This window comes from Leptodactylus fuscus, chromosome 10 (genome assembly GCF_031893055.1).
Source record: "Leptodactylus fuscus isolate aLepFus1 chromosome 10, aLepFus1.hap2, whole genome shotgun sequence".
Lineage (NCBI taxonomy): Eukaryota > Metazoa > Chordata > Amphibia > Anura > Leptodactylidae > Leptodactylus > Leptodactylus fuscus.
In genome coordinates this window covers 86,423,536-86,437,108 of record NC_134274.1, presented here as the reverse complement: position 1 = coordinate 86,437,108, position 13,573 = coordinate 86,423,536, and the positions used below count along the sequence as shown (strand labels likewise).

The 13,573-nt window shown below is 55.6% G+C and overlaps 2 protein-coding genes across 4 annotated transcripts in view; one reads left to right on the top strand and one right to left on the bottom strand.

Moving 5' to 3' along the window:
- The window catches only part of LOC142219344 (uncharacterized), an 80,530-nt gene that overhangs the window by 17,121 nt on the left and 49,836 nt on the right, over positions 1-13,573 (top strand). The window lies entirely within an intron of this gene.
- Positions 1-13,573, bottom strand: part of LOC142219340 (uncharacterized) — a 116,068-nt gene that overhangs the window by 92,591 nt on the left and 9,904 nt on the right. Inside the window, exons 2-7 of one of the 3 annotated variants that reach the window (XM_075288322.1) lie at positions 10,049-10,167; positions 9,763-9,912; positions 9,602-9,665; positions 9,386-9,495; positions 7,028-7,142; positions 4,660-6,569 (exon numbers count right to left, since the gene is read on the bottom strand). In XM_075288322.1, coding sequence (XP_075144423.1) covers positions 5,662-6,569; positions 7,028-7,142; positions 9,386-9,495; positions 9,602-9,665; positions 9,763-9,912; positions 10,049-10,126 — 1,425 coding nt within the window. In that variant the 5' untranslated portion in view covers positions 10,127-10,167 and the 3' untranslated portion in view covers positions 4,660-5,661. Of the gene's footprint in view, positions 1-4,659; positions 6,570-7,027; positions 7,143-9,385; positions 9,496-9,601; positions 9,666-9,762; positions 9,913-10,048; positions 10,168-13,573 lie in introns of those variants that run through there. The other 2 variants (XM_075288323.1, XM_075288321.1) reach the window with 2 other exon arrangements.

Here is a 13,573-nt window from a genome sequence, read left to right as displayed (position 1 = left end):
CTTGTCACCCATGGCCACTGCCGTGTGGTGCAACCCTAAAATAAGCTTTAATAGATGTCTATACAACTAAATATCACAGTGAACGAAACAAGTGCAGACTTCAGAAGGTTCTAGGATAAGACGCTCTTATAGAAGATGGTGATCTGACAACAAACACTCACGAGAACAAGGACGTCAGGCCACCGGCCATAAAGGTGGGGTCACCCTCCATACAGGGCCAGTGGGAGCTATGAGAACCCCAATACCGAGAGCGATCAGGTGGGGGGAACCAACACAACTATAATGTATTGTATATCATACCGGTCTCCTCACCTTATGGGCCCCCTAAGGCTCCTGGGAGTGAGTGCAACCCCCCACCATATTGCCTCCTCTGGGGCCCCTTACATTAAGCCTCTACTCCGACCATCCAACTCTTGGTTTCTTCTATACAATATGGAGAGCGATGACAAGTTACTGCACTGAGGCAATGTGTCCATGTAACATTGTAAGACTAAAAACTTGGCGTTGCCCCATGGGAGGGTATGAGCGAGTGCTACCATATATATTACATACCGTCCAGTGTGCAGGTGCACTAAGCAGATTGTATAATGCCAGGGTAGATGACATACGGCACGCCAGCTCTTGTGACTCTAGCCCCCTACACACCAGGCTGGGCTGAGCACTGTATGGTATACGGGCCATAGCTCCAGACATGGGGCAGTTGTCAGGGGAGTCAGGAGACCCCACACCTCATAGATGCCTAGACAGGCATTCGTGAACTGTAACCCAGCTTTCCCAGACTCACCTGTAGTGTCACAAGGTACTTGGCTTCCAGTGGAGGTGGCCCTGGTGGTGGTGTTGGGTGTTGTTACACCCCTTTAATATGCAGGAGCCTTCCACTGTCAGAAAGGAGAGAGTAATGCTGGGGTCACATATGCGTTCATGACCTTCAGGGATTCCATCCTCCATTTTGCAAGCCGGACTTTTCTCTCTGTGTTTTTTTGGGTGGAAACCCAGCGGAACCCATTATAGTCTATGGGGTCCAGGAGAAAACGCTTCTTAAGCAGATTGGGTTTCCATTTTTCGGGTCCCCCAGCAGAACCAAAGTACATAAACCTCAACACTAATGTGAACCTACAATCAGCTGTCCAGGGCAAAACTGGCAGCTTGTCAGCAGCAAATACTGAAGGGGGATTACAGACCGGACAATTGTGAGAGTTTTGGAAAATTTGTAAGAACCTGACACCTAAGGCTCCGTTCCCACGGAGTAACACGCCGCTCATTCTGACACGTAAACACATGTCAGAGTGAGCGCTGTAAAACAGAATTCCATTGACTTCAAATGGGTGCCGTCTTATGCGCGCTACATATTGAAATCAATGGCTTTTTAACCCATTGATTTCAATGTGTAGCGCGCGTAAGATGGCACCCATTGAAGTCAATGGAATTCTGTTTTACAGCGCTCACTCTGACACGTGTTTACGTGTCAGAATGAGCGGCGTGTTACTTCGTGGGAACGGAGCCTTAGGAAGCGATTCCCTCATCGCTACGGCCAAACCCAGGGATCAAAGAGCTTAAGTGACGTCACTGCATCTTGACACTGCCACAGGACAACGCTGCCCCCTGCACATGGGAGGACTAGTTGCAGCCACTTCTAAGGCTTACACTTGGACACGGACGCCGAGAGAGACTGCGAGAAGGTCGACAAGTCAGCACAAGGACTTTATTACAAATCTCTCAGCTAAAACTACAGAAAAGTCAGTTTAGTTACCAAATACAACAAATATAAAAGTACAAAAAAAACCCTGCAGAACTCCCCGTGGGAAGGTTAGTGTCACCCAGCGAGACCTCCGGGGCCCTCCAGATAGTGTTACCTGCTCTATGGGCCCCTCCAGATAGAGTCACCTGCTCTCCAGGGCCCTCCAGATAGTGTCACCTGCTCTCCGGGGCCCTCCAGATAGTGTCACCTGCTCTCCAGGGCCCTCCAGATAGTATCACCTGCTCTCCGGGGCCCTCCAGATAGTGTCACCTGCTCTCCGGGGCCCTCCAGATAGTATCACCTGCTCTCCGGGGCCCTCCCGATAGTGTCACCTGCTCTCCGGGGCCCTCCAGATAGTGTTACCTGCTCTATGGGGCCCTCCAGATAGAGTCACCTGCTCTCCGGGGCCCTCCAGATAGTGTCACCTGCTCTCCGGGGCCCTCCAGATAGTGTCACCTGCTCTCCGGGGCCCTCCAGATAGTATCACCTGCTCTCCGGGGCCCTCCAGATAGTGTCACCTGCTCTCCGGGGCCCTCCAGATAGTGTCACCTGCTCTCCGGGGCCCTCCAGATAGTGTCACCTGCTCTCCGGGGCCCTCCAGATAGTATCACCTGCTCTCCGGGGCCCTCCCGATAGTGTCACCTGCTCTCCGGGGCCCTCCAGATAGTGTTACCTGCTCTATGGGGCCCTCCAGATAGAGTCACCTGCTCTCCGGAGCCCTCCAGATAGTGTCACCTGCTCTCCGGGGCCCTCCAGATAGTGTCACCTGCTCTCCGGGGCCCTCCAGATAGTATCACCTGCTCTCCGGGGCCCTCCAGATAGTGTCACCTGCTCTCCGGGGCCCTCCAGATAGTGTCACCTGCTCTCCGGGGCCCTCCAGATAGTGTTACCTGCTCTCCGGGGCCCTCCCGATAGTGTCACCTACTCTATGGGGCCCTCCAGATAGTGTCACCTTCTCTCCCAGCTAGATCTCCGGGGCCCTCCAAGTAACTTGTGACCCGCCCAGAGGAATGACTCGCACTTGCTCCACAGCTTGGTGTTTTTTTTATGTTTTTTCTTTTTATATGCAACCCATAAAAACCAGAAACCATTTACAATGTACAATACAAAGAATGTGTCCGTCAGTCCCGAACGCCGGCTGTCCAAACACTCATCTACTTCACACAGTCTCGCTCTACACGTCTAAATCACCTGAGATGTCTCAAAGTCTATGAACCTCATATGGAGCTTATTACGTTGTACATCTTGTGACTAAGGGCGAGTGTCCATACAGGAGATCCCCTTAGGGCTGCCCCATTGTACACAAGCAAGCGTCCCATCAACTCCCCAAAATGGCACCAGACTACCCTGATTTCCAGGCTGACTCTGGCCCGCAGTGACTTTGCCTCCTCCCTCCTGGACTATTATAATGATATAGTCACGGCCTCTGCTTGCGTCCTCGCTGGTCTGTCTGCGGCGCTCCCATTGATGCGCGCCATGCTCTGGGCCGCTCTTCAACCCGGATGACATGGCGCCTACTCGCCCCCCCCCAAAAAACTTTGCCACACAGGGGATGCATCTAGAGTGCGCAAAGCCGGCCATCGGACCCACCACATTTATCATCATTTTCCCTTCTGGTATTAGTGTTACACCTATGAGTTGGCCGCCATGTACCCGAGCACAGAGCCTGGCTGAGGATGCATGTGCTTGTCATTGATGACGGGGCTATGATGAATGGAGATTATCTAACGTATGCATTACTCGTATAGCAATTCTCGTCAGAATGACTTAAAGGGATTCAATCATTAAAATTATATATTTTTTTTCTCCCTAACATATCAGAATAGATTTAAGAAAGGCGATTATTCTCTTCAGATGTCTTCTCTGTGCCGCCGTTCCGTAGAAATCCTGATTTTCGTTGGTATGCAAATAAGTTCTCTCGCAACACTGGAGGCGTCCCCAATGCTGCAAGAGAACTCATTTGCATACCAATGAAAATCAGGATTTCTATGGAACGACGGCGCTGCTTCCATCCTCTTCTGGAACTAGGTCTTCATGCGTCTTCCGGCGCGGGCGGTCAAACTTCTAGGCCTAGGGCAAAGCCAACTGCACACACCCACAGCCATTTTTTTGTGGCCACTTACCCAGTAAGCTGGGGTAAGCGGCCACAAGATAATGGATGCGGGCATGCACAGTTGGAGCCTAGAAGTTTAAACTCAGCTCTGGAAGAAGACGTGGTGAAGACCTAGTTCCAGAAGAAGAAGGAGGCGGCGCTGGAGAGTTCTCTTGCAGCATTGGGGACGCCCCCAGTGCTGTTTGAGCGCTGGGGCCCGCCCCCAGTGCTGCGAGATAACTCATTTGCATACCAAAAAAAAAATAAATTGGGATTTCTACGGAATGTCGGCGCGGAGAAGACATCTAATGGTAGGAGAAGAAGAGGCTTTCTTAAGGCTATTCCGACATATTAGGGAGAAAAAAAAATAGCAGTTTATTGATAGGATCCCTAGAAAAGCTTCATTCCCATTAGATGGAATAGTAACGCCTGATACGATCATATCACAGGTACTGCGGGGGCGGGGCTACTTCACGCTGCGGGGGCGGGGTTACTTCATGCTGCCTCCTACAGGGGCATCTCAATAAATTAGAATATCAAAAGTTGGGGTTTGTTGTAATGCAATTGCAAAAGTGGCTCCATATATTATATGGTGACCCCCCCATATATTATATAGTGACCCCCCCCATATATTGCATTATAGTGACCTTCCTACATTAGATTTATATATTATACAGTGACCCCCCCCATATGTAATATTATATAGTCACCCCCATATATTATACAGTGACCCCCCCCCATATATTATATTGAGTCATTACAGAGGGAATTTTTTCAAGTGTTTCTTTTCTGTTTGTAATGACTCAATATAATATATGGGGGGGGGGGGGGGGGTCCACTGTATAATATATGGGGGTGACTATACAAAATGATATATGGGGGGGGGTCACTGTATAATGTAATATAAATCTAATGTATGAAGGTCACTGTAATACAATATATGGGGGGTCACTATATAATATATGGGGGGGTCACTATATAATATATGGGGGGGTAACTATATAATATATGGGGGGGGGTCAATTTTTCAATTGAATGACTAACAATAAATAAAGCAATGACTTTTTGGGGTCCTTCTGAGGTATGGAGTTGCTCTCGTAGGTCTGCGCTCTTGTTTGGACTTTCGTCCTTCCCTGGGGGGCACTGAAGATTTCCCGAGCTTAAGGGGATGATAATAATATTCTGCCACCCGCTGGAGGCGGCCCAGACGCCTTTGGTTCCTCCGACCAGGCAGCAGACAGGACAGGTAAGTGCAGACCCCCATAAGCCGCCCCTATGTCACCTCTCCCATACGTTGCGTTCTCCAGCCTCGCTCTTCACGTTTTCCTCTACAAATGATGAAGTCCTTGCTCGTTTCTTTTTATCCGCGATGTGGAGGCGACTCCTGAGGGTTTTCAGAACTGGTGGAGGTTCAGCCTTGGCCTGGAGACCTTATTGCTATAAGTTGGGACTTTCTCGCACCTTATCACCTATGTCACTATATACTGTCTCTTACCTCTGGGTATCGCCACCATTCTACTCCGAATGATCTGTAACACGACTGACGTCAGCTAAAGACATATCAGCACCTTAAACGTTTCCACAATATTCTTGGAAGCCATGTTACACGTGAGCACTCGTGTGGTCAGTCAATAGGGTCATCTATTAGTTGGGAGCCTATAGCACAACGTTCTCTATATTAGGATCTATTATACAAGGAGCACTGCCGCTCCACACCTGGCTGGTCGGCCATTATTAGCGCCACGGTAAGGTAACATCCTAGAAATGTAGGGACGTTGGATTTTCTTTACATCTTTGTAGTATCAGTTGTATCCGCCATCTTGGATGTAGCTCATGAGAACTGCGTTACCTTCCTGTGTGTCCTCCGATGAATAATAAGGCCCGGTCTTTGGGCAAAACACTTGCCGCACTCGGTGCATAGATGCGGCTTCTCACCCGTGTGTATAATCTGATGGTTGACCAGATGAGATTTCCGGGCGAAGCATCTCCCGCACTCGGGACACTGGAATGGCTTCTCGCCCGTGTGAATGATCTGGTGTTTCCCAAGATGCGACTTCCGGGCAAAACACTTGCCGCACTCGGCGCACTGGAACGGCCTCTCACCCGTGTGGATTCTCTGATGTTTGGCACGGCCGGACTTGTCTGTGAAACATTTGCCACACTCGGGGCAGGGGAAGGGCTTCTCGCCTGTGTGGATTCTCTCATGTTTGATAAGGTCAGCTTTATAGGTGAAGCTCTTGCCGCAATCGGAGCACTGGTACGGCCGCTCTCCGGTGTGGATTCTCTGGTGTTTGGTGAGGCCGGAGTTGTCAGTGAAACATTTGCCGCACTCTCCACATGGAAAGGGCTTCTCCCCCGTGTGAGTTCGCATGTGCTTGATCAGATACGAGTTATGTGTAAAGCACTTGTCGCACTCCGTGCATGTGAACGGTTTCTTGGTCACACAAGCGCCCTGGAGATCTAGAACGCCAGGATTTGGGGTAAAACGCTTAATATATTCCGAGTATGGAAACATGTTATTGCCCGCACAGGCCTTAATAAAATCTGACATGTCCAGAAAGCCTTCCTCGTGATTGGATGGATCGGAGGAGAGCGAGGCGCTGTGAAATACCGGGTGCATACTGACAAACATGGGGTTCCCTCCGGGAGGTTCCGCTGTCGCGTCGTCATCATCGTCTATGTCACAATCTGGAGAGGAAATGACGTGCGCCTCCGTAGACAGTCTGCTCTCGTGTCCATCTGTAGACAATGCACAAGGTGATCACTGACACACTCATTGTATATACGTGTGAGTGGGGGGGGGATAGGGGGAGGATTAAAGGAGGACGCTAGGACTAGGACACCGACGTCCTAAAAACTTAGAGGTCAGATCATCCATATTAGATTGGTAAATTCAGGACCCCAATGATCAGCCATGTGGTGAGCTTGTGGCACTTGGGTGAGCCCCACGTACTTCTCGGTCATTTGGCCATGAAATGAATGGGGCTGAGCTGCAATACCAAGAACACATACTATATACAGCAATTGCAGAGACCACAGGCCTTGTCCAAACATGGTGGTCCCTTCCATCACCTGATTGGTGGGGGTTCTGGGTGTCAGTCCACCCCCTGCCAATATGACATGGATGACCTGATGAAGTACAAAAACCCTTTAAGACTGTACCGGATAGGACAGGACTCCCCTCCTCCCCCGCTCACCTGTGCTGATATCTGTGGGAATCTCCTCCTCCTTAATAATCACCCGCAGCTCGTCGCTCTCCTTCTTAATATCATCTTCTATTATAACGATCTGGAAATCGCTGAGGCTTTCATCCTGGATAAATAAAGAAGACGTTACTGCCCGTCAAATGAGGATGTGGACGGCGACTGCTGAGAAGCGAGGGCCGGCTGCTGCCGAGAAGGCGAGGGCCGGCTGCTGCCGAGAAGGCGAGGGCCGGCTGCTGCCGAGAAGGCGAGGGCCGGCTGCTGCCGAGAAGGCGAGGGCCGGCTGCTGCCGAGAAGGCGAGGGCCGGCTGCTGCCGAGAAGCGAGGGGCGACTGCTGCCGAGAAGCGACTGCTGCCGAGAAGCGAGGGGCGACTGCTGCCGAGAAGCGAGGGGCGACTGCTGCCGAGAAGCGAGGGGCGACTGCTGCCGAGAAGCGACTGCTGCCGAGAAGCGAGGGGCGACTGCTGCCAAGAGGCGAGGGCCGGCTGCTGCCGAGAAGGCGAGGGCCGGCTGCTGCCGAGAAGGCGAGGGCCGGCTGCTGCCGAGAAGGCGAGGGCCGGCTGCTGCCGAGAAGGCGAGGGCCGGCTGCTGCCGAGAAGGCGAGGGCCGGCTGCTGCCGAGAAGGCGAGGGCCGGCTGCTGCCGAGAAGGCGAGGGCCGGCTGCTGCCGAGAAGGCGAGGGCCGGCTGCTGCCGAGAAGGCGAGGGGCGACTGCTGCCGAGAAGGCGACTGCTGCCGAGAAGGCGAGGGGCGACTGCTGCCGAGAAGGCGAGGGGCGACTGCTGCCGAGAAGGCGAGGGGCGACTGCTGCCGAGAAGGCGAGGGGGCGACTGCTGCCGAGAAGCGAGGGCCGGCTGCTGCCGAGAAGGCGAGGGGCGACTGCTGCCGAGAAGGCGAGGGGCGACTGCTGCCGAGAAGGCGAGGGGCGACTGCTGCCGAGAAGGCGAGGGGCGACTGCTGCCGAGAAGGCGAGGGGCGACTGCTGCCGAGAAGGCGAGGGGCGACTGCTGCCGAGAAGGCGAGGGGCGACTGCTGCCGAGAAGGCGAGGGGCGACTGCTGCCGAGAAGGCGAGGGGCGACTGCTGCCGAGAAGGCGAGGGGCGACTGCTGCCGAGAAGGCGAGGGGCGACTGCTGCCGAGAAGGCGAGGGGCGACTGCTGCCGAGAAGGCGAGGGGCGACTGCTGCCGAGAAGGCGAGGGGCGACTGCTGCCGAGAAGGCGAGGGGCGACTGCTGCCGAGAAGGCGAGGGGCGACTGCTGCCGAGAAGGCGAGGGGCGACTGCTGCCGAGAAGCGAGGGGCGACTGCTGCCGAGAAGCGAGGGGCGACTGCTGCCGAGAAGCGAGGGGCGACTGCTGCCGAGAAGCGAGGGGCGACTGCTGCCGAGAAGCGAGGGGCGACTGCTGCCGAGAAGCGAGGGGCGACTGCTGCCGAGAAGCGAGGGGCGACTGCTGCCGAGAAGCGAGGGGCGACTGCTGCCGAGAAGCGAGGGGCGACTGCTGCCGAGAAGCTGCTGAGAAGCGAGGGGCGGCTGCTGAGAAGCGAGGGGCGGCTGCTGAGAAGCGAGGGGCGGCTGCTGAGAAGCGAGGGGCGGCTGCTGAGAAGCGAGGGGCGGCTGCTGAGAAGCGAGGGGCGGCTGCTGAGAAGCGAGGGGCGGCTGCTGAGAAGCGAGGGGCGGCTGCTGAGAAGCGAGGGGCGGCTGCTGAGAAGCGAGGGGCGGCTGCTGAGAAGCGAGGGGCGGCTGCTGAGAAGCGAGGGGCGGCTGCTGAGAAGCGAGGGGCGGCTGCTGAGAAGCGAGGGGCGGCTGCTGAGAAGCGAGGGGCGGCTGCTGAGAAGCGAGGGGCGGCTGCTGAGAAGCGAGGGGCGACTGCTGAGAAGCGAGGGGCGACTGCTGAGAAGCGAGGGGCGACTGCTGAGAAGCGAGGGGCGACTGCTGAGAAGCGAGGGGCGACTGCTGAGAAGCGAGGGGCGACTGCTGAGAAGCGAGGGGCGACTGCTGAGAAGCGAGGGGCGACTGCTGAGAAGCGAGGGGCGACTGCTGAGAAGCGAGGGGCGACTGCTGAGAAGCGAGGGGCGACTGCTGAGAAGCGAGGGGCGACTGCTGAGAAGCGAGGGGCGACTGCTGAGAAGCGAGGGGCGACTGCTGAGAAGCGAGGGGCGACTGCTGAGAAGCGAGGGGCGACTGCTGAGAAGCGAGTCTTATTAATAACGCCCACGAATCGGCTCTTTGATTATTTTTCTCACATATTAGTAAATGTTTGTCCCGTAGAACTGGCTGAGACATTACAGGGCACGGCCATTGTAGGGAGGAAGCCCTTTAGGTTAGGCCTCCGTGCACATGACATGGTCTTACCAGGGCATCTACCTTATGGTCCTGCAGGACATTGCGACTATGTTCTGGAGAGTCCTGGGAATAGTGAGGCCGCAGACATCGCTCCGAGGGGTTACCCCTGCTGGGTCCGCCTGTAGGTAACACACAGACAGAACACAATGGGGTCACTGATCGCAGCCCAAATCCTGGGGCACCGAACAGATCTGTACATGTGATGTGTAGGTGGCGAGCTCTTACCCGATGACGTGACGGGCGCGTGACTCTCCATTATCACCCTATGACCTTCTAAATACTCCTGTTCCTGAAGAAAGAGACAGACGTGGACAGTGTGACACCCCACAACTCAATCTGCTCCCCTGTATAACAAGGGCAGCCCTTCATGTCCCAACAGCGCTCACCTCTCCAGTCAGCAGATCAATGATCTTGTTGGTCACTTGTAGGATCTTCTTGTTTTGTTTCTCATGTTTCATTGATCGTTGCGGGGGCTGCACCGTGGGGTCCTGGGTAATGCTCAGTCGCCCAGATTCTGTCTTGATGGCTGTGAAATTCTATTAAAGCAATAACAGTCCTCATGATCAGAGCGGACCCTCACCCTAAAGGTAATGTACAGAGACGACAGCAAGGACACAACCCCTCACCCTACAGGTAACGTACAGAGACGACAGCGAGGACACAACCCCTCACCTCCCCGGTCAGCAGGTAGATGATCTCCAGCGTCAGGTTTAGGATCTTCTCAGACATTCGACTCTTGTCCTTCGCCATTTTGGTTCAGGCCGTCAGATGGTGGATGTTGTATTGGAGACCTGCAATGGGAACCAGGCCGTCACTACCAATGGCCACCGTCCACCCAGGCCGTCACTACCAATGGCCACCGTCCACTCAGGCCGTCACTACCAATGGCCACCGTCCACCCAGGCCGTCACTACCAATGGTCACTGCACTCCCAGGCCGTCACTACCAATGGCCACCGTCCACTCAGGCCGTCACTACCAATGGCCACCGCACTCCCAGGCCGTCACTACCAATGGTCACTGCACTCCCAGGCCGTCACTACCAATGGCCACCGTCCACTCAGGCCGTCACTACCAATGGCCACCGTCCACCCAGGCCGTCACTACCAATGGTCACTGCACTCCCAGGCCGTCACTACCAATGGCCACCGTCCACCCAGGCCGTCACTACCAATGGTCACCGCACTCCCAGGCCGTCACTACCAATGGTCACCGCGCTCCCAGGCCGTCACTACCAATGGTCACCGAACTCCCAGGCCGTCACTACCAATGGTCACCGAACTCCCAATGGTCACCGAGCCTCCAGGCCTTCACTATCAATGGCCACCGCACTCCTAGGCCGTCACTACCAATGGCCACCGTCCACTCAGGCCGTCACTACCAATGGCCACTGCACTCCCAGGCCGTCACTACCAATGGTCACTGCACACCCAGGCAGTCACTACCAATGGCCACCGTCCACCCAGGCCGTCACTACCAATGGCCACCGCACTCCCAGGCCGTCACTACCAATGGTCACCGAACTCCCAATGGTCACCGAGCCTCCAGGCCTTCACTATCAATGGTCACCGCACTCCCAGGCCGTCACTACCAATGGCCACCGTCCACTCAGGCCGTCACTACCAATGGCCACTGCACTCCCAGGCCGTCACTACCAATGGCCACTGCACTCCCAGGCCGTCACTACCAATGGTCACTGCACACCCAGGCAGTCACTACCAATGGCCACCGTCCACCCAGGCCGTCACTACCAATGGCCACCGTACTCCCAGGCCGTCACTACCAATGGTCACCGCACTCCCAGGCCATCACTACCAATGGCCACCGCACTCCCAGGCCGTCACTACCAATGGTCACCGCACTCCCAGGCCATCACTACCAATGGCCACCGCACTCTCAGGCCGTCACTACCAATGGCCACCGCACTCTCAGGCCGTCACTACCAATGGCCACCGCACTCTCAGGCCGTCACTACCAATGGCCACCGTCCACCCAGGCTGTCACTACCAATGGCCACCGTGCTCCCAGGCTGTCACTACCAATGGCCACCGTCCACCCAGGCTGTCACTACCAATGGCCACCGTCCACCCAGGCTGTCACTACCAATGGTCACCGCACCTCCAGGCCGTCACTACCAATGGTCACTGCACACCCAGGCCATCACTACCAGTGGCCACCGTCCACCCAGGCTGTCACTACCAATGGTCACTGCACTCCCAGGCCGTCACTACCAATGGCCACCGTCCACTCAGGCCGTCACTACCAATGGCCACCGTCCACTCCCAGGCCGTCACTACCAATGGTCACTGCACTCCCAGGCCGTCACTACCAATGGCCACCGTCCACTCAGGCCGTCACTACCAATGGCCACCGTCCACCCAGGCCGTCACTACCAATGGTCACTGCACTCCCAGGCCGTCACTACCAATGGCCACCGTCCACCCAGGCCGTCACTACCAATGGTCACCGCACTCCCAGGCCGTCACTACCAATGGTCACCGCGCTCCCAGGCCGTCACTACCAATGGTCACCGCGCTCCCAGGCCGTCACTACCAATGGTCACCGAACTCCCAATGGTCACCGAGCCTCCAGGCCTTCACTATCAATGGCCACCGCACTCCTAGGCCGTCACTACCAATGGCCACCGTCCACTCAGGTCGTCACTACCAATGGCCACTGCACTCCCAGGCCGTCACTACCAATGGTCACTGCACACCCAGGCAGTCACTACCAATGGCCACCGTCCACCCAGGCCGTCACTACCAATGGCCACCGCACTCCCAGGCCGTCACTACCAATGGTCACCGAACTCCCAATGGTCACCGAGCCTCCAGGCCTTCACTATCAATGGTCACCGCACTCCCAGGCCGTCACTACCAATGGCCACCGTCCACTCAGGCCGTCACTACCAATGGCCACTGCACTCCCAGGCCGTCACTACCAATGGCCACTGCACTCCCAGGCCGTCACTACCAATGGTCACTGCACTCCCAGGCCGTCACTACCAATGGTCACTGCACACCCAGGCAGTCACTACCAATGGCCACCGTCCACCCAGGCCGTCACTACCAATGGCCACCGTCCACCCAGGCCGTCACTACCAATGGCCACCGTACTCCCAGGCCGTCACTACCAATGGTCACCGCACTCCCAGGCCATCACTACCAATGGCCACCGCACTCCCAGGCCGTCACTACCAATGGTCACCGCACTCCCAGGCCATCACTACCAATGGCCACCGCACTCTCAGGCCGTCACTACCAATGGCCACCGCACTCTCAGGCCGTCACTACCAATGGCCACCGCACTCTCAGGCCGTCACTACCAATGGCCACCGTCCACCCAGGCTGTCACTACCAATGGCCACCGTGCTCCCAGGCTGTCACTACCAATGGCCACCGTCCACCCAGGCTGTCACTACCAATGGCCACCGTCCACCCAGGCTGTCACTACCAATGGTCACCGCACCTCCAGGCCGTCACTACCAATGGTCACTGCACACCCAGGCCGTCACTACCAGTGGCCACCGTCCACCCAGGCTGTCACTACCAATGGTCATCGCACCCCCAGGCCATCACTACCAACGGTCAGGAGCTACAGACTGACTGAACTATAAGTGCTTGTTCAGATGGCTTTATATCATGGCTGTGTGACTGTCACAGTACACAGTCCCAGGGTAGTATAGCGGGGTCATATGTCCATGTGAAGGAAGCAGAAACATGTAAACTATAGATTGGCTGCAGGAAAGTGGCAGAGGATTTACTACCCGATCCCCACGCCGGGCCGACTCCCTCCACCAACACTGTCCATGCACATTACACCGTCACAAACTCTTCAGACAATTAATAGATCATGTGACTCTGGATCAAAATCTAATTGCTTAATTCTCAACACTGGTTGTGAAGTTGCTGCCGCCAGGGGTCGCCCTCCTAAATATCTGCTGATCCCACCACTTATTACCATCTGTCTAAGGGCACTATGGCGACTTACCATAGTTACATAGTGCGCCATTGTAAGGGCTAGTTCACATGGGGGCAATGAGCCAGATTTCGCCTCAAAATCCGCCTCCATACAATGGTGGTCTATGGAGAGTGCTAGCAGGAAAAAGAAGCGACATGACCTTTATTCAGGCGGATTCTGAAGAGGAAAGCAATAGAAGTGAATGGGGGGCACCTAGTGGATTTTTTACAGTCCATTC